This window comes from Dermacentor albipictus, chromosome 6, assembly GCF_038994185.2.
Source record: "Dermacentor albipictus isolate Rhodes 1998 colony chromosome 6, USDA_Dalb.pri_finalv2, whole genome shotgun sequence".
Lineage (NCBI taxonomy): Eukaryota > Metazoa > Arthropoda > Arachnida > Ixodida > Ixodidae > Dermacentor > Dermacentor albipictus.
The window spans coordinates 112,170,849-112,191,597 of NC_091826.1; the positions used below are offsets into that span (position 1 = coordinate 112,170,849).

The 20,749-nt window shown below is 45.2% G+C and overlaps 1 protein-coding gene across 7 annotated transcripts in view; it reads left to right on the forward strand.

Moving 5' to 3' along the window:
• Window positions 1-20,749, forward strand: part of LOC135913307 (uncharacterized) — a 568,389-nt gene that overhangs the window by 483,200 nt on the left and 64,440 nt on the right. For all 7 annotated transcript variants that reach the window (XM_070541258.1, XM_065445900.2, XM_065445902.2 and 4 more), the window contains 8 exons: window positions 3,095-3,151; window positions 5,627-5,659; window positions 8,488-8,710; window positions 10,244-10,400; window positions 11,967-12,073; window positions 13,141-13,270; window positions 15,590-15,784; window positions 17,541-17,663. In XM_070541258.1, the coding sequence (XP_070397359.1) occupies window positions 3,095-3,151; window positions 5,627-5,659; window positions 8,488-8,710; window positions 10,244-10,400; window positions 11,967-12,073; window positions 13,141-13,270; window positions 15,590-15,784; window positions 17,541-17,663 (1,025 nt within the window). The remainder of the gene's footprint in view (window positions 1-3,094; window positions 3,152-5,626; window positions 5,660-8,487; window positions 8,711-10,243; window positions 10,401-11,966; window positions 12,074-13,140; window positions 13,271-15,589; window positions 15,785-17,540; window positions 17,664-20,749) is intronic.

Below are 20,749 nucleotides of genomic sequence, written 5' to 3' on the forward strand. Positions count from 1 at the left end.
GAAAACGTTACACGGCCAAGCAGAAACCTTTATTGTACGCTAATAAACTCATGCTCTTCGGCAGGTGCGAGTAGCCAGTGCATGAGTGATCGGCGGCAGCCATCGTTTATTCCTTTCGGAAGGGGGCAGCCTGCGGCTACTCAGAAGAAAATTCAGTTTTGTTCGGCATATAATGCATCTTTAATGAGTACACGTCACTTTGACGCGGCGAGTTCTTGCGGTTTTGTGACGTCGCGTGACAGGCAGGTGAAGTGGGTGCAGTCCGAAATCTTTTGACCAATAGCCGAGGGCTAATGGCGAAAAGGCGTCGAATGAGAAATAATCATTATTCTTTTGTTCGGTCTAATCATGCATAATCAGTGTGTACACGTCATATCAGATCTATTGAGGTTTTCGTGAGGTCGCGTGACAGACAAGCGAAGTGGGGTTGGTCCAAAAAGTTTTTCGAAAATCGCGGAGGGCTGATTGCAGTATTGGAATAGAAAAGTTTGGAATAGCTTTACGTTATAGCGCCCCTCATCAAATGCGGTGCAGTGGCTGTCGAGAAATAGGATTTCTCAGTTTCCATGTATTTGGGTAGGAGCTGCTGAGCAGAAGCTTCCTGTTAGGGCAGCAAAATGTTTACAAAGTAGCAAGCCCGAACTAAAGTTGCGATGAGAAAAGTCCTAGATTAGAACTTCGTCATTATAATTTCACAGTACTTGGTGCACCAAAATATGCGACACGAGTGTTTTGCAGCGATAGCCATAAAAGTTCATTTGCTCTATTTTTTGTGCCATAATGTTTACTTGCGAAGAAAGTCCCAGAAGACTGGAAGAATGCAAATATTATACTAATCCACAAAAAGAGAGACAGTAAGGAATTGAAAAGTTATAAGCCCATTAGCTTACTCCCAGTATTATATAAAATATTTACCAAAGTAATCTCCAATAAAATAAGGGCGACACTGTACTTTAGTCAACCAAGAGTACAGGCTGGCTTCAGAAAGCGATACTCTACACTGGCTCACATCCATGTTATTAATCAAGTTATCGAGAAGTCCGCAGATTACAATAAACCTCTGTATATGGCTTTCACAGATTGCGAAAAAGCATTTGATTCAGTAGAGATCTCAGCGGTCATATATGCATTACGTAATCGAGGAGTACAGAACAGAGGCTCTACAGCTACCTCAATTCTACACAAGAAAAGCAGAAAAATACCTATAAAGAAAGGGGTCAGACAGGGAGACACAATCTCTACACTGCTATTCACAGCGTGCTTGGAAGAAGTATTCAAGCTAATAAACTGGGAAGGCTTCGTAGTAAGGATTGACATCGGATATCTCAGCAACCTTCGGTTAGCCCTTGACATTGTTCTGTTCAGCAACAGTGCAAACGAGTTACAACAAATGATTTAGGACCTTAACAGAGAGAGTCTAAGAGTGGGGTTGAAGATTAATATGCAGAAGACAAAGATAATGATGAATAGCCAGGCAAAGGAACAAGAGTTCAGGATCGCCAGTCAGCCTCTAGAGCCTGTGAAGGAGTACGTTTACCTAGGTCAAATAATGACAGAGAAGCCTGATCATGAGAAGGAAATTCATAAAAGAATAAAAATGGGTTGGATCGCATACGGCAGACATTGTCAGGTCCTGACTGGAAGCTTGTCATTATCATTGAAAAGGAAGGAGTACAATCAGTGCATTTCACCAGGGCTGACTTATGGGGCAGTAACTTGGAGATTGACAAAGAAGTTTGAGAACAAGTTAAGGACCGCGCAAAGAGCCATGGAACGAAGATTGCAAGGCATAACGTTAAGACACAGAAAGAGAGCGGTTTGACATGTATCAGAGAGTGAACGGGTACAGACCATGTTCTAATTGACATCAAGAGAAAAAAAATGGAGCTGGGCAGGTCATCTAGTGCGCCGGTTATGTAGTCGTTGGACCATTAGGGTTACAGAATGGGTGCCGAGGGAAGGGAAGCACAGTCGAGGACGGCAGAAGGCTAGGTGGAGCGATGAAATTATGAAATTTGCGGGTACTAGTTGGACTCGTTTGGCGCAGGACAGGGGTGATTGGAGGTCGCAGTGGACCTTCGTCCTGCAGTGGACATAAAACAGGCTGATTACGATGATGATGATAATAATAATAACTATGGTGGTGCTGGTTATGATTATGATGATGATGAATGTTTACATGCAGCCAAAAATGGGCGAAAATTATCACTTGTCGTCGCCCACGATTTCATCTTGCCTCTTAAAAAGGAAGGCTAGCTATAAATTCACTCCACTGCCACCTATTCGAATACGTGTAAAACGCAAAATTATTCTAGGAGAAAACTCACGTGCCGATTTCAATAATATTTGCTGCATTTGAGAGAAAATGTAACATTATAATGGCTGCAGCACGTGGAATTTATGTGAAGAATTTGGCATGCTTTACAAATTTTACGAAATTTTTGTTTGTCTACAAGGCATTGGCGAATGGAGTTTACAAAGCCTTACCTCCGCTCCGAGAACAAATGTTGCGGTTCTGTGTGTTTCGCCTGTTGGATCGTATAAAGATGACAAACGTGATATACAAATTTACAGCTTACGTTACATTGCGACAAGGTTTAGCGATGTTTTGCAGAAGTCATATTGAGAAATTAGTTCAATATTTCAGAGCGGTGTGTAATACATCAATTTTTCCCACTTGAGATGATGTCTTAGACGCAATGTTAGTAGTTTTGTATAGTGTTCACTGTAGATTTAGAGAATTGTAAACACTATAACCGATATATTTCAGATTTCGTATCACTGACTAACCTTTCTGCAACTCAAGGTCTAAAAGAGCTCTGCTTGCTGCAATCACTGTCGATATGAATATTTCTTTTAAATGCAGCGGACCTTATCAAAATCTGAGCTCTGGTTGCTGAGAAAACGATTCCTCCGCTCTCAAGTATTCGATAGCAGCTCACGAGCTAAAGCTTTTCCTAAACGTTAAGGGTGTTATCCACAGGACAAGGGCGCACAATTTTTGTCTTGAGGAGGGAGCTGCATATAATAATGAACGCGTAAAACACGTGCTGTTTTGGTTCTCTGAATGGTTTCTTTCTCATTTTATTTTCAGGCTTGCATGGCGCGAACGAGTCGCTTGTAGGCCAAGCCCGTAAGGAGATACCGCTGCGTAAGCTCCATCTAAACCGTCGCCTTTTCATTTCTTCTCTTCGCGCCTTACGTTTGCGATCTTTACGTTCCTTGTTTGTGAGATCTTCAGCTAAAGAAAGTCGGGGCTGCTTTATTTTATTTATCGAAGTGTTCCGCAAATGCTCGCCCATCAATTAGTTGTGGTTGAGCCAAGGACGACCGCCTGGAATGAATAGGCAAATAAATATCCGTGTTTTTTTTACTTCCTGGCGCCCTATTCGCATATAGCGACATTTGACGCTCGTGGTCGTGGTGGATTTATTGAGATTTTCAAAATTGCTGCGATACTGCTTCGAATATGTTGCTGCAAAATGTTACCGTTAGGTTAAATCTGTTAATCACTAAAGCTTATTAGGGCAAAAGCATTAGATGGCTCATGGGTTGGAAAATCCGATGTCCGGCGTTGTGGCTGCGAAATTGTGTGTCGCCATGTGGCAGCGAAACCCACGACGTTTAATGAATGCCTCGTGAGCGTGCTGACGTTCGCCTTCATCCTCTTCAGCGTATGCTAAAGCTACTGTCAAGTTGTTACTTGCAGTTCAATCATTTGAGGCTTTTCTACTGGTTTTACTTAAATTCAGATGAAGATGTTTTGCCGCTTGATGTGAACAGCGCTCTTGGGCCCTTTCGCGTACATTCATGGTCGGTGGTCGGACTTTCATTGCCGCTGATACGAAGGCACTGATGCAAAGATCGCGTCCGTTTTTCCCGATTCGTCGTTAACTGCCAAATATTAAAGCTTTTTAAGACGTACTTCCAGTGCACGTACATTACCGGAAATCATGTGCTCGTTAACGACTGTGCTCTCTGCAGATTTACGCAAGGAAACAACAAACGCTACCTAAATGTGCTCATGAATGCATTGCGCTTAGTGTTGCACTGACGAACATTAGGAACAAGACGCAGACGAACGTTGTGAACTACCAACTTATTTAATGTTGTTAAAGAACACGCTTATGTACAAGGTGATGTGGCGGGGGTGGGGGTGGGGGGTAAGATAAAGAAAGATATGACAAGGTGACAACATGTGATGATGCGGTGGGCCGGAAGACATAGTTCACTTGCACCCATTCGCCCTGGCAAACTCGACTTCACGGCGAATGGGTGCAACGAGCCAGGGCGAACGGGTGCAAGTGAACTATTTCCGGTCCACCTGTTTTCCGGACCACCGCATCATCACATGTTGTCATCTTGTCATATCTTTTTATCGCTCGAAAGTTAATGCAGCAATTCGATGGAAACCCGGATGCAGTCTACACAGATGTCGCTCGATGTGGTGCTGACAAATACGCCCTCGCAGTGGTAGGAGCGGCTGCAAATCAAGGGCTTGTGACTTGTGCCACGGCTAGAGTTGCATCTGCGAATACCGCAGAAGCTTCAGCCATCGCGCTAGCTATTAAAACTAAGGACGCTCTGGGACAATCGTCGATAACTCTTACAGATTCCCAAGTCGCATGTAGACTATTCCTCACCGGGAGGCTACCACACAGCACCACTCACCTATTAGGATCCAACCTAACGCAGAAACACATGATCGTCTGGTGCCCGGGTCACGCAGGACTCGAGGGCAATGAGAGAGCGGACGGCGCAGCTCGTGCTTTTGTCAACCGAGCGGCCGACCACTCTGACGAAAACCCCTTTTTACCACGAGAAATCCTTGAGCACCAGCGGCGCGAGCGAAGAAAGTACAGTCCACCACACCCTGACCTATCCAGGCAAGACTCTTATGACTGGCGCCAAATACAGACGCACACATTTCCAAACCTTTATTTGAAAAATGCCATTCACCCAACGCTGTACAGCGCTCGCTGTCCTTGGTGCGGAGGCCGGCCAACTCTCGCCCACATTACGTGGGACTGCCAGAACAGGCCACCCAAAATTAATACACCAAAAATAGCCGGCAAACTTTCCGGAAGGGAGCAGTGGGAGACTTGGCTCGCCAGCGAGGATCGGGAGATGCAACTAGCGCTTCTCGACCAAGCACGGCGGACCGCTCAAGCCAGTGGGGCCCTGGACTAGGGGCTCCACCCACTCGCTTTCTGCATTGTTTTTTTTCTTTTAAATAAACGTTTTGATATATATATATACCTCCCCCCTCCACCACATCACCCTCTATATAAGCGTGTTCTTTAAAACCATTAAACAAGTTTGTGGCTTGTGCCACGTACGTCCGCGTCTTGCTCCTTATGTTCATCAGCGTAACACTAAACGCAACACAATCATGAACGTCCACCAACCAGCCCCGTTCATTGCTTCACTAAATATGCTACTGCAACAGACATACGCCATGAAGCCCACCGACCTTTATTCAAGCAAATAGGTTTGAGCAAAAATAGATTGTCTGGGTCCTTCGCGTAGCCTGTGATTCGTGCGCAGTTACATATACGAAATACTAAATTGCTTTTGAGTTGTCTAAAGGCGTTTCTTTGTTATATATATTTTTCTGGAAATGCAGACAAGGCGAAGAGGAGAGCCTCAGTAGGACCACGTAAGAGCATATTTTTGTCGTTCTCATTCACTACCTAGGCACTTCGTGAACTTAATTTGCTTGCATCGACACCACAGTACAGATTCGAGCGAATTAAAGCCCTATCTGGAAAAAAAAATAGGGTTTTTAGTTAAGCTGAACCGCATCTTAGCTTTGTCCAAACCATGTGAAGCCAAGTTGCATTGTTGCACGAAGGTATGCGTCTTGTAGATTACAAAACAAGGCTACGACGTTTTTCTTTTCTTTAAGCGAAGCTTTCTTTGCCTCTTCCTTCGACTTTACCACTGCTGCTGCTGCTGCTGTGGCTGCTGTCGTGCACACCGCCCCGGGGGGTGGTTCAGAGAGGAAAGGCGATAGGAGAAACTCGTTTTCACTCCACCACTTCGAATGTGCACAATGCCTTCTAGACTTCTCTGGCCGTCGCCACATTAGCCACTTGACGCCTGTAATTATCCGTGACACCCCGCAGAAGCATTGCAGAAACTGCAGCGCTTCCCTTTCTACTAACGTGCGAGGCCAGAGGGGAAGTGGATAGAACTGTAGAGAGAAGAGAGAAGAAGGAGAGGGAGGCGAAGAGGCAGTTCCCACATAAGAGAGGAAGGCGTCGTGAAGAGGCAAGGAAACCCCACTACTATATGACAATGATTGCGGGGAAACAGGCTGAGCTATAGTTCAAGGTACGGTACGGTACGTTGCCGCTATTTTTGAAAAATAAACGCCATGTAAATATGTCAAGCGAGCAACTTACGCAGGGCGTGCATAAGCAGAGCCGCATTAATTAAAGCGCACCTCTGGGTGCAGGCGACACTACCGAAGCAGTCGACTGTCAAATGAACACTTCTGTGCCCGCCGCATTAGCTTTGCGGCTGTGGCATTGCTAGAGGTCGCGGATTTGATCACAATTGCAGCAGCCGCATTTCGAAGGGGGCGAAATAGAAACCGCACGTGCACTTCGATTTTGGGACACGTTAAAGAACATGACGGTGTCAAAATTAATCCGGAGTCCGCCACTACGGCTTGCCTCGTAATCCGAGTAGGGTTTTGACACGTACAGCCCCATAATCCAATTCAAGTTTAATACTTCTGCCACAATGCGATGTGCCATGTGACGAAATAACAACGCTCCACCCTCTGAGAGGTTATAAAACATGGCGCACAACAACGCCTCAAGCAAACACCTCTCCCAGTGTGTTCTGTGTACTACGCAAACAAACAGCAGTCAGCGGTGCACGCAAGGTAACGTCTAACAACTCACCACTCTCGGGTTAGCCTAAACATTGTAGAAATTAATAGCCTTCAACATCACCGCTAATTATCGTCAATGAAAGCATCCAGCGCAGAAAGCTTCGCTTAGATCGATTGCCACAGTGTGTGGGACCTGCATAATTTTTTTTCATATATGTTTGACGCACTTTATGCAAATTAAGGTGCGTATTTTCACGCGTCCTTGCGGATAACCTCCTTACGTGTAATTCCTTTGCACTAAAAGGAGAAAAGATGTGGGCAATGCAGCTGTTCATAGATACTGTTGGTTGATCTTTCCCACTATAAGTAATGTTGCTCTTTCGGGCGGCAATTTCAAGACACGTTTTACTACACTGTAGCGCTAACCGCGATAATGAATGATAACACCCGTGTAACGTTAGTGAACAGACTGCTCGAGTGAAACAAGTAGCGGGAAGACACGGAAGATAAAAGTAGGGTGAGTGCACATAAAGAGTGGAACACCGAATGAATTTTCAACGGGATGATTCAAGCCTGTTATCACTGAAGCGCGTTCTCGTGTAGTGACTCAAGTTATCTACGTCCATCGCCTTCACCAGGGTAAGCGGGCTTGCCCGCACCGTGGTGGTGTAATGAAGAAGAGCGAGCGTATTTGGGGCGGGCACACAGATGGCAACAAAAGGCTCTCACTTGCGCTGGTGGCTTGAACATAAACTGAAAGCAGCTGTTTCAAGCACACACGTACGCCTGTATGCTAGCTTTCTTCTCGCGACAGTATACACCAATATTCAGGAGCCCCGACACTGATCAGGTGTGGGAAGACTAGGGGAAAGTAAAATGGGTATAATGAGAAGGTAGTTAGGTGCTGATGTTAGGTGTATTGTAGTATAGGGTAGAGTTAGGTCGCTCCAGACAGAAGTAATTCGAGATTGCCCTCATTATGCAGTAAACTTTTAATATGATGACAGTGAGAAGAAGAGCGGTACGGAATCAGGCTATGTTCGTTATTCAATGTCTGAAACGAAACACTAGCGCTCGTCCTTGTTGTCTCGCTCTTGTCCGTGTCTTCCAGCGCTATGAACCACGTTGCTGTGCCAACGTCATTCTTTTCTTCACAACGGGGCACCAATTAGCACGTAATTCATATACACTACACAGGAAGACCTTTCACCACGAACATGCACTTTTCTTCGAGTTATCTCTGTTTATTTCGGCGAACAGCCAGGCTAACATCTCCAAAATGTCGTCAAAGCTTATGTCTATCCCTGTTTATTTCTTCATCTTCGTCCGCGCGGCTTAGCGCAACAAGTTTCAGAGCGTGAACCAACTATCGTACGAATTCAGTGTCTTTGAACAGAAAAAGGGCGGGAAGGAACTATGTGAACAGGACAGACGGACAGACAGGCGGACAGAAAGGCGGATGCGTCTGTCCTATCCACATCGTTTCTTCCCGCTGTTTTTTTTTTTCACTCAGTGACAGTACAAGGTACACCAATTGGCCCAACGGTCAATTCTTACATTGTCTATCCTACGAATAAATTAGCAACCTTTGAGTTCTCGCTCATACCGTGCTTAACTGTGAGACCACTCGAATTGATTCGTAGGACACCCTCCCGAGTCGCCACTCATATGCACTGTCGCTGACACTATGCGAACGAGCATGAGCTTTCCCGAAGACGGCCTTTGCGACTACGTCTTCTTCGACTCCATCGACAAGGTGGACGGCAGCATGCCGCTGATGGATCCATCGCAGGGCAGCTTCGTTCGCTTCTTGATGGCTGCCGCACGACAGGACGCAACAGACTACGGAGTGGGTTTCGACTACGAGTGAGTGCGCTGCTCAACTGTAAGCTAGCTTGAACGCTTCGACGCATTCCAAGGCGATGATATAATTTAGCCTCGGCAGGAAAGAACCAGAAAATGTTCTGTGACTAAGGTAATTTTGCTAGTACAATGCTAACCAAGGAGGATGGTTCTGAATTGTAGGGCTGATGTTTAGGGCATATAAAGAAACCTCGAGAAGCTGTTAACCGTTTCATGAGCTGTGGAGCACAAAAATATAGGTGCAACATTGAAAAAAGTTTATTTCGCCGGAAAGCAAAAGCATTGCTACTCATAGCGAAGTACTTGACAACTTCACGAAGTAAGGCTTGTAGCTTTATCGGCTGTGTAAGTTGCAGGGAACACTCTCTTAATAAGCAAATCACGAAGTATAATCTCACGCGCGCACTGACAAACATCAGCAGATCTCACTCGATGACCATAAACATTCGGTTTCACAAAGCTAGCGTGATGTAGAGCACCGGCCGCAGAGAGCACATGCTTCGGGCTGCCTTTTGAGTAACCGCGTCTCAAAAAGTTGAGACTACGCGATCTCCAACAGCTGGTGCGAGGGTACACTGCAGCATGAAGACACAAGCCATCTCGGCTCGCCCTCAGCGTTTGCTCGCACAGCAGATTTTCTTCAAAATACGGCGTCTTGCCACGCTAACAGCCATGCGCATCCACAGCAGGACTATAGTCGGATACAGCTTTAGAAAAAAGGGGGCGTTTACTCCTCCCAGGCGAATGCACAGGAGCATTCACCAATGGGCGCGCACTCTGGACCGACGTCATGCGCCGGACGGCCGGTGACTTCGCCGCTTCGGTCATCTGGGCGGGGCCTCCCCTTTTTTCTAAAGTTGTATCCGACTATAGATAAGTAGATGCGCGCTCACCTGCCTAGCCTGCTCAACACGCGCTTGATCACATGACCCCTAATAATGGGCGCTTATCGACACCCCATGCTTGTCGGCTCGTTCTAGGACGCTTTCTTCCCCACTTACAGCATACGGTACCCGTGGCGAAATATGATCTTATCGCACTTATATTTTATACAAAACATGATGGCGATGGCGACCATGACGGTTAAACTTCGGCTAGAGTGTCAATATAATTACCATCGCAATAAAAACATGACGAGAACAGCAACAACAGCATTTCAAAGTTAACACGGGTACGTCACGTGTAAGTTCACATGTGGCCACCATGTGTCGGTTTACTCGAATCATTGTCTGTTACTACACGACGATTCTAAGGCACGCAGCACACATACTTTGCTGCTTGAAATGGCTGCTTCGTGTAGTTTTCTTTTTTTCTCAAATGCCAAACATCCACGACATCGCTTGTAACCGCACATAGAGTCACTATAGCGTATCCTTTGCAGATGTGGTCTGTGAGGGCGCAGAAGTCAATGCCCAACCAAAACAGAACCTTTCACCCGCCTTGGTCGACGCGAGCACGATCACCTTCGGGTGCGAACGTTCATCACCTTACATCTAATGTGAAAAAACTTTGAAAGCAATAAACTTCCCTTTTCAGGAACCGTGAGAACACGAAGCAGGCATTGGCGTCGCCCGGCGGGAAAGCTCTGCTGCAGAATCTGTTTTATCGCGGTGTGTCCCATTTTGGCTACGTCAACACGCCTGTGCACGATTACGGTACACCCGAGCTTCGAACACTGCTAGAAATACTCAAGGTACGGACGAAATTTACTTACTCGACATCTTTCCCCCTTTATCTTAATACGTTGCGTATTCAGCACCAATGTAGAGTAGCAAGCCACAGTGCATACTATAGTTTGGCTCGATAAGTGTAACTTTCTGATAATAAATTCCTATCTTCATCGCTTGTTCACTGCAAGAACACTAAACTTCAAAGAAAACAGCTTGAACCGTATTAGTTGGTTGCACTTCTGCGACACTGAAAAAGCCCCTGTTATCGCGAGAAGTTACTTCGTAAGCAAGAAAATGCGCATGAATAAAAAGACGGTGACGCCGCGGCCTTGAACTTCACCCAGCAGCGATTCGTGACGTCATGAAATTGACAAATTGACAGCGTATACCTTTGTCCTAGTTATTGAAGTTTATTAAAGGAACTGAAAGTGAACACATACGATTTTCATTTCATGACATCTGTTCAACTACGAGAATATGCTTTGAAATTCATGACGCCACATTGATGTACGTGCGCTGGAATTTTCCCGTGATAATAAAAAAACATAATCTGGGCCTGTATTCACGAAACGTTCTTCAGCTAAAAGCGTTCGTGCCAGCCAATAGTGATGTAGGACATATTATTAGCGAAGGCGATCAGCCAATGAAAAGCAGCACTTATGAACGGAAAGCTTGTGTGAATTGGGCCCCAGGTCTTCATTTTCTTTTGTGCCAACCACTTCCCTACTGTGAAAGTAAGCGAATTGCTGTTCTGAATGAGGCCATTATCCGTTTAATTGACCTACTCTTTCTCTTTGGAGTCTATTTAAATGATTACCTAGGCGACACTGTTTACATTGGTGCATATTTCTATCAAAACTCTGTTTTTGTTCATTAAATGCAATAATAAATATTTTTTCAGAACTTAAAGGTCTACGTTACCATTTTTAGATTATGTATCAAGAAAGCCAACCCTGATACGTCATTCTGACGTCAGGAACTTCAAGGTTATCTTTTTCTTCATCACTGCGCCGTTTTGGCACAAGTATTTAAACATGTGTGGTTGAGTTAATGGCTAATACTGCCGGCAGTTTAGACCTTCTTCATCTATAAGCAACTAATTTGCCTGAGCACGTGTTGTCACACTTCGTGATTTCAGGGACAGACTCTGCGGAAGCGTCGCTGCATTTCTTTTGTCTCTGCTTTTTCCTCCACAGGTAGGAAGCAGTAGTAAATGCTAGCAGTGCTCTTTCGACAGCGCTGGCACCTCTTAGCAACAAAACGAGCCGCATATTGTGTCCAACAGTCTGAGCATAGTATACGCCTGCCTCATTCTTAGCTCGAACAGATAAAAATGTGCATTCGCTCAGTCATTCTATGAGGCGAACTGCAGTTTTTCAGCTGCGCTCGTTGCCGCGAAGACTGGGCCACTTGCAAACGGCAGAGTGGCAATACGCCTCTGACCTAGTTGGAGCTAAAATGAATAGCGCATGAAATGTATCGGCAGCTACAGTGATTTGTTTTCAATTCGCACTCATTGATGTAGACTTTGTGAAAGAAAACTCTTTAGCCATGCTATTTTTACCTCGTTTCATGATTCTGCCTTTCAGATGGTGTCTGTGCTGATGCACCGGCAGACAGATCCGGTAGTGTTCACGGCGCTAGCCACGAAAATGTACACGCCGGTTTGGACCGCAGCGACGGCATCTCTCTTCAAGTAATCCTGAAATATTGCGCGTGGTTTTATCGAGCTATGCGTTTGTCATTTTGCATGTACGTGCTGATTCATTTTGCTGTACGAGCAATTCTTTACGAAGTGAAAAGCACCAAAAGCGCAGCTGGACACTGCGTACCTGCTACAAGCTATGCTGGGGCTCCGGCTCCTACGTTACCTTAGTGCTTATTTTTTGTCATTCGTTTTGGTAGCTGCGGTCATCGATTACTTCCTTCGCTATCGCTAGCTCAGCAAATTGTAGACACCTGCTTGAGCGCAACGTTGCTTAATGTATGAGAGGTTGCAACACGGAATCTCAACCTAAAAATGCTGCTAAATGTATTATATGGCATAAACGTATAATCGCAGATAGAAGCTCGCTGTAAGTGCAGGGTGATATGCATACATGGCCAAGTTTTATGACAACGCTGCGCCCGTTAAAACAGCAGTTCTTCTTAAAGTAGGTGGGCTCAAGGAAAACAGGTCTGTCTATAGAAAAAAGAACTGCTTAGTTTGCCTCAATGCGGGAAACAGCGCCTGACTATATTGCAGTCATTTGTATTGAATGTCTTTATGATTCGTTGCGGAAATTCTCCGACGCAACTCTTCCGTCAAAAGCAGAGCAAGTGAGTTTGATACTCAGGGTCTGCTTCAAAAATGTAAGCGTGTATACGTCAACAGGTGTCTTGATTTCTGAAACCATGGATAAATCTTCATTGGGCTTGAATAAAATCGTCAGATTTCCCGTAACGTGTTAGGCAACTCGTAGACATTGCGTAAATCTGGTGACCACGACGTCTGTGGCTGATAATATAAGGCGCTGCCAAATGAATCCCATTATACGAGTCCTCATAAAAATAAAAACAGAACGTGCTACTTTTACACCGAAGAAATAAGCCTGCAGGATGTTGTTTTGATGCAACATGGGGATCCCAAGCCTGCAGGAAGTCGTACTGGGGCAACATGGAGATGGCGATGAAGTGAAGCTGTTTGTGATCAGTCAGTCTCTGTCTCCTCCCAGCATGTTTACCAATAACACCTCATGGCCTCAATGTTCCACAATATCGCAGGAAGATATATACTCCGGACATTGTGGTTTCCATTGCACACTACTTTGTCGAGGATAAGAACTTCGAGGGCGGCCTGATCGTTCCACCGACACTGCTGGATTCTCCGTCCGACATATATTTCCACAGTTTGGTGAGTTGGATATGATGTGTAGGAAGTGCATAGAACTGAACTCTGAATCAGCTTGAACTGCCATGCCACCGATGCTAACTTGCCTTGACAAATGTACTCTCAATATGGTATACAACTATACAATCCATGGTCACCAAAGAGTCATGCCATACCAACTATCCCAGTAAAATAACTGCAGAACCATGCAGTCATGGTAAACGTAAACAGAGCACGCAGTTACCATTAGAAGATGCCATTAGAATGTTGTGCTTGACAAAAGCGACATCAGTATAGGCTTGAATGCCACATCGACATGCCTCATGCCTCCTTCTGTTAGAGAATGCCGAGAGCGTTGCAGCAAGGAAATCTCTGTAGAAAATTGCACGTTTTGTCTTTTACACTGCGCGTTCTATTGGTTCATGATGTACAAAGTTTTTTCGGAGGGTTCAGCAGCTGTACTCGCTTGTTTAGAAGGCATTTTAGCTACTGCTGCATGTATGGCGCCAATAGGCTCGTTGTATAATGTTCATTCGTCAACAGGAAAGATTGCCTGTCAACAGCTCAACGCCTTTCGCGAAGAGCAGCATACTGAAAAAAAGCATAAACAAAATACAGAACAAGCAACAAGAGACTGCGACATCACCAGTGTACTATCATTCAGAAATTATTAACCAGCTGAATCCGAGAGTAGGGGCCCTATAACGTAAAACTGTCCCAACCTGTTTTTATTCCCATCTCCTGATGTCAAACTTACTAACCACCGATGCAAGCATCAGGCGATGACCCGCAGCATTGTCTCAACTGCCCAATCAAACTCCCTCTTTGTTTATAGGAGGTCGCTCTTGTTTGCTTTGGAAATGATTACATTACCTACGCTGAGCGGTTTTTCTTACCTAATTGGCTGAAAAGAGGCGAGGAGCACGCTTAAGTGGAGAGGGTTTCGATGGGGCCGAGCCAGCACAGTGAAAGCAGATAACCCGATGAGAAGGGTGGTGTTGGCGTCTGCAATTGGTCCGTTTCCCCTTACTTAGCTTGTGGTTGCTGCTCGAAGATCGCGGTGACGTGCAACGAAATGTTAAGAATGCTGCTAAAGCGTATCCTCAGCAATGAAGAGTTGGCGGAGCGATGACGTATACGTGCCGAAAGGGCTCAATAATGTTATACTGCCATGCAAAAAGCTTTGTTATAGACTAATAAATCCATGCTCTCTTTCATGTGCGACTAGCCAGTGCCTGAGCGGTGGGCGGGAAACCATATTCTATTCCTTTCGGAATGAGGCAGTCTCCGGCTATTCAGAAAAGAAAAATAATTTTGTTCGGCATATTAATGCATCTTCAGCGCGTACACGCCACGTTGACGCGGTGAGTTTTCGCGGCTTTCTGACGTCGCGTGACTGAGAGGCGAAAATATTCTGACCAATTGTAAAGGGCTGATAGCCGGATTGGAATAGAAAAGTTTGGAATAGCTTTACGTTATAGCGCCCTAGAAGTTTTGGAGTAGCACAAAATAGATACCACCTTATAGCCCAAATAACAAAATGCCTCACGTTATATGCTGAGCCTACTTGTTATAGGCACCCACTTGAGGCGGTATTATCACTTAGACTTTCTTTAGACGATTTCGACTCACGTAAAGCGATTTGTAGAATAAATCTGTCCTTTCAACTCTTGAGTGTCCATACAGCTGTCTGTCCAGCTGACAGACAGCTGTACAGCTGTCTGTCCATACAGCTTGAGTGTGTAGCTGGCCTTTCATTAAATTGGTGTCTCCATATGATAAGCACATTGTTATACTAAAGTGAGTTACGTAGGGAGTGTTTTCATTACGAGAAGCAAATTCCTTCATTAAATCAATTACCCAAGAATTATATACGCCAGAAAGTGCGCACGTGAACTTTTTAAACAAAGCTCATTAATTTTCTCTTCAGCCAATGAAATATCCTACTTTCCGCAGTCACAAAAACGATTGCTATAAAGCTGCAAACAGTAGTGAGAAAATTATTGAGGGCATTATCTGAATAATGATAAGACTTGAAGTCGGCCTATGTTTGCATATCGCCGTAAGTTACCGCTTAAAAAACTGCTTTGGCAACTCTAAACACGCTGTGAATAATCTCATTTGCTGCTCTAATATTTACCTCGCTATTCAGTTACCACTGGCCAACCAACCATGATACCATTATGCAATTGAATTTCCTTCATTCAACATCATTATATGATATTAGCAGCACAGGAAAAAAGACATTTTGATGAGTTATTAGACATCGTTGGCATAGTCGTAACTTGAAACGTCTAGCGTGATTTCGGAATGTTGACTTGGTTTTACACAATCACGGCGCAGGGGGCGGCACATGCTAGTGTCGAGGGCTTGGCGCGTAGCGGCATCATCGCGAGCCTGGCCGTGTCGGTTGCCATGTTCGGCCGCTGGTACCGGCCGCTCTACCCGGACCCGCAGGTTAAAGACCGGCCGGGCAACTACTCTCTGCTGTCGCTGTGCTCGGACATGCCGGGACCACAGCTTGGCAGCGTCGTAGAGGTAGAATTCTCGCTCGTTTATTTCGGTTTATTCACCAGTCTGCACGTTTCATGACAAGCAATGCTGGAACGTTTAGCTATTAGCTGTGTGTTTCCTTTGAGCACGTGGGAATACAGCACGTCAACAGACGCTGTTAACTGAACATCACCCTACATTATATTCTACTGACATTTCATTGAATCAGGCACTGTAGAGGACCGTCATGCTTCGCTCAAATGGTTCGGCAGCGGAGGAAGAGCAGCGTTCTGCCTTCCGCTGCCGACACGGCCGTAATACGTGCGTGCCTACAAACGTTTCTGCTGAGCAGCTGGCTGCAAATATGTACGGTTCACTGATTTTGGTGGCGCATGAAGCCTACGTTCTGCTAAAATTCCCTAACGAGTACGTAGAACCGAGATTTCCAGATTGTTAGAGTGTTCTAATCGACTACCAAAATATTTGCTGTTGCGACCTCGGCTTTCAGTCAACAGAAAAGGTGAAGCCTTGACAGTTTTACTGTCGGCATAGCTGGGTCAGTTCAGGGCAGAAGGGGCGGCCAACATAAGCACATTCAAAATCCGCCTGTAACTTCGATGTACCATGTTGTGCCAGCAATTTTGAACAGGCGCTCTCTGTAATTTCCTTACGCCGCGCACACACCATGGTAGCGGTGTACTCCTGCATGCACGCCATGTGCTTCATGTAACGGTGCTAACCGAATGGTAACAGCAGAATGCGTGTCTCAATTAAAGTAGTTTGTATATGTTCCCGCACATACGGGACTATGAGCGATATGTCTAGGCTGGATCAGTGTCCCTCTATGTGCTCAGAAAGGGAGCACGTTTGCGCAACGATCAGCCGTTTTTTTCCGAAGCTAGCGGTAAAGCCACCTCACGCGCGTGCAGGAGCCAACCTTTGAACAGTGTAGGTGCGCTTAAGCCACCCTGCTATTTCTGTCATGCTCATGTAATGCCCTGCACAGGCTTGGGCTACTAAGTAGGTGCTCGTGGCCATGCATGTCATGTAATGGCATGTCACGTCTCGTCACGCGTGTCAAGCATGCATATGATTCTTGTCATGTCCTGCGCATCATAATATGTCACGTCATTTATGTCTTGCACGTCATTCTTGTGTCGTGACATACCATGTCATTGATGTCATGCATATCATGTTCTGTGTGCACAGTGCTGCCGAACTCCTAAGCCAGCTAATAACATATTTCCCTAAGTTTCCCCAGAATTTTTGCAAAATATTTTTGTTAATCAGTTTTCAATATGATTTCTGTAAAGCCGAATTTTCATTAGTATTATTAATATAGCCAAAACATTTTGTACTTTATATTTATTTCTGAGCTCGTTCTAAATTATTCAGATCTCCAAGTCACTTCAAGTCAATATTATCACAGTATAAAGGTACCTCGTACATTTTCTTTTAGAAAGAACACCCGCATGCACGCTATTGTGCAATGATAGTCATGGAGTTCGTTGAATTTTCCCTTATTTCAGCCGTTTCTACAAGGAGCTTGCAAGCATTACGACGCGTGGATTTGTTTAAAAAAAAGTTGGAACCTTCTCCAATTTAAAATAATGCTGACACAAAGAACATGTTTATTTGATATTCAGCAACAATATATGGTTGTTTCACGAGGATTGTTTTTCTTTCTCTAGCTATTGAACAGGAGGCGGCGGTTAACATTTAAAAGCTGTGGGAGTTGACTGAAAAAGATTACGCTGCTGACTCTATCGTGCGTTCTTTTTATCGCTGCATTGCTACAAAGGTCTGCAAGAACCTGAGCTACACCAATACCTACCACGACAGCAAGCTGTACGCTGAGGTTGCGTACAACAAGGGTCTTGAAAGGCTCTTCACCTACGACGACGACGAGTCTTTTCGTCAAAAGGTAAGCGATCATGAGGTGCCTGGATGAACTGCAGATTCTCTGTTCAATTCGAAACGGGCTGCTTTAAGACATAGCATGAGGAAACATCATGTCATTGGGTGCAAGCTTATTTCGGGAAGGCTTCGTATAGCGACACTCCGCTTACCAGACTCTTCGAGCTGAGAGTTTGCTGCGCTTTGCGACTGAGAGACAGACGAAGAGCAGCGTGAAAAGAAGTAAACAGGACAACACAAATATGGGCGTTATCCTGTTTACTCGCTTACACTGTGGTCCACGTCTCTGAGTTGGCGCTCTTCATTCACTGCACTTTCCAAACCAACAAAACGATCAACCTTAAGAGGAACGGAAAGCTTTACGCTCTAGCTGAAACTCATTCAATTCTGCCTCTTGCCATATCGCGAGGACTTTGAATTGTATTAGTTGTTCTCATACTGAGCTATGTCAACTGGGACGTTGAGCTCGAGCAATGTAAGCATTGATCGGCAGATACCGCAGCGTATTTGTCTGAATGGTGCTGTCACAAAATGAATCAGTCCTTTAATTGCTGCTGTGATTTCTCACATCATTAATTTGATGCGTAAGACTGGAGTGGTTGCGCAACAGTTCAAGGCGGCAAAGGTATTGCCTGTCTTTAAAAATGGTGACTGTAAGCCTGTCGAAAATTACGGGCCAATTTCCGCGCTTACTCTTCTAGATAAGGATTTAGAAAAACTAATCTAAATCCATCTTAGTAAATATTGTTACGTGTAGAAAGACACAGACGGAAGAGGCTATTTACAGGCTATTTACACTAATTTTCACTAGGCTGAATTCGCTCGCAGCAGCTGTCGCTCTTCGCCACGCCAGCGTTCTGACAGCAAGCGTCCGCGGTCATCGACTGATGTGTTGTTCCTGTTTGCCTGAGTGGGCGCGACACCGTGCTTGCTAATTTAGTTAGTAAGCGAATGTTTACAGCAGTCTATACAGCTGATAAAACTACTTAGCTCACTGCGTATAACTGTCTCATAAATTGCTGTCGAATAAATCTTTCGCCTTTAGGATGAAACTGCGACCGTTTAGGTATCACTTCGGGGGGACAACAGCATCGGGATGTTAGTATGACGGCATGTATTTTAACACATTTTCTTCTTTTGGAGCCACTCATGCTATAAATTCAATAATTTCACTCGTTAGAGTCGTCCATTTAAGTTAGGTAAGCTCAATCATTTATCAGTCAAGTACAGAATGGTCTCGAACCGACTATCCCTCAATCTCATGACGTCACTATCTGTCAGTGCGGAAACGTCAGGCCCGCGTTTTGTTTCTGCATATTTCTGGTCTAAAGACTCCACGCATGGTGCTAGTAAAGCTTCTGTATTGAAGAAGTGTAATGCGGGAATACAACTCGAATTGTTTTCTATAATAGACTCTATTAAGAAAGTAAACCGATGATCTCAACGGAAAATTTATGTGTAAAGCTATGTGAATGGAAAAATGTCTCCATATTGCAGCGTCCACCAAAGTAAAGCATTGTCTCAGTATATTTCGCTGCTCAGTTACTCTGCACGTGCGCACAGATGTGACTTAGCAGTGCAAGACCTATAAGAATGCTAGTTAAATTTTGGTTCTCTACTGCATACCGTGAAGGATGGGATAGATTTACATGCAAGATGACAGTTGTTTAGCGTAACGCAACAGACAGGAATGTTATCCAACCCCAACAGGAAACGAAAAGTTCTTGCTAGACTGCTGTACGTTGGCTCTATTCGGCTACGCCGTGCTGCATGACATTTTCGTCAGGGGCAGTTGAAGCTGTCCGAGCGAGTTGCACCGCCCGATGGTTGTAAAGTTTCAGTCGGGTGACATACACGATTTGAGCTTTACGTGCCCGCCGATTCTGTGAGGTCACTCTTGCGATGACTATGTCACGTCATTCAAGTATGTCAGTATGGCACATGGGCCGGTGTATCTGATTAACGTAGCCGTGTCTGCATTACGGCCCGTGAACATAACCACCCTTCCGGGTTACATGTCGAAACTAGGGCACTCGGGTGCACTCCCCAGGCGGTACACCCCGACCACTACCGAGCGCCGGCTTCGGGAGCGCCTGTACCCGTAACTTTTTTTACCCTTTTGCGATGGGTGCCGGCTACGGGTTTCGAACTGCCCACTTACCGCAGCCGTTGCGGACGCCCTGTACACTATAGGCCACGCCTGCGGTGCCGGCGTATCTTGAGAGTAATTTCGTGTGCAGCCCTTTTCTCCGTGCTGGCGTCCAAAGCCGCACAAAGCCCTCAGGAGAAAACGTGGTGGCCATATGTTGAGGCGTCATGACGAACACTGGCACAATCTTGAGAGGAAAGAGTCCCGGTGTGAGCCAGCTGACGCGCTTCCTCGGAAGGACATAAAGTCAATGAAGAGTCATCGTGTGGGGGCCAGGAAAGGATCGTGTAGATAAAGCTTTCGGGATGGTGAGCGTACAGAAGAAAGGCGCATAGCCTATGACTTCATGCGTGGAATTTTGTAAAGTGTACGTAACAAATGGTAAAATGCAATTCTAGTTTTTATGATCCCTACAGCGCTTTTTTTTCCTGACTGCTCCCAATTATAACGAACTGCTTGTGGTAGATAGCACAACTGTGGCTGTTAGTCTTTATTACTCGATGAAGCGGCCATTACTTCTGCGAGAATAAGAATGCTTAATTTATTAATTTACATAGTTACGCTAAATAACTGTTTATTAATTAGTTTACGGCACATATTTCAATCTACTAATTATAGCCGGTGAGTTCGCAAGATGAATCCACTTGGAACTAGTTCTCAGGACGGCGCCAGTTCCGACATAATGACTTTCAATATGTCCGTCGAAATGCGTTGACGTTGCAGTTGCTTATTTTAAGAAAATGCTGTTTTATGGATTGAAGCGCAAAACTATTTTGAACACCAATGCATTTCGTTGGAGCATTTGAAGACTATCTCGAAACTGCTGCAGTGTTGAGAATTCGTTCCAGGCCTTGCGTTCCAGGCCTTCTAAGAATGGTGCTATCGGGCACAGGCGTTTTTTTTTTAATTTCGCGCAGCTCAAAAGACACCCTCCATATACACAT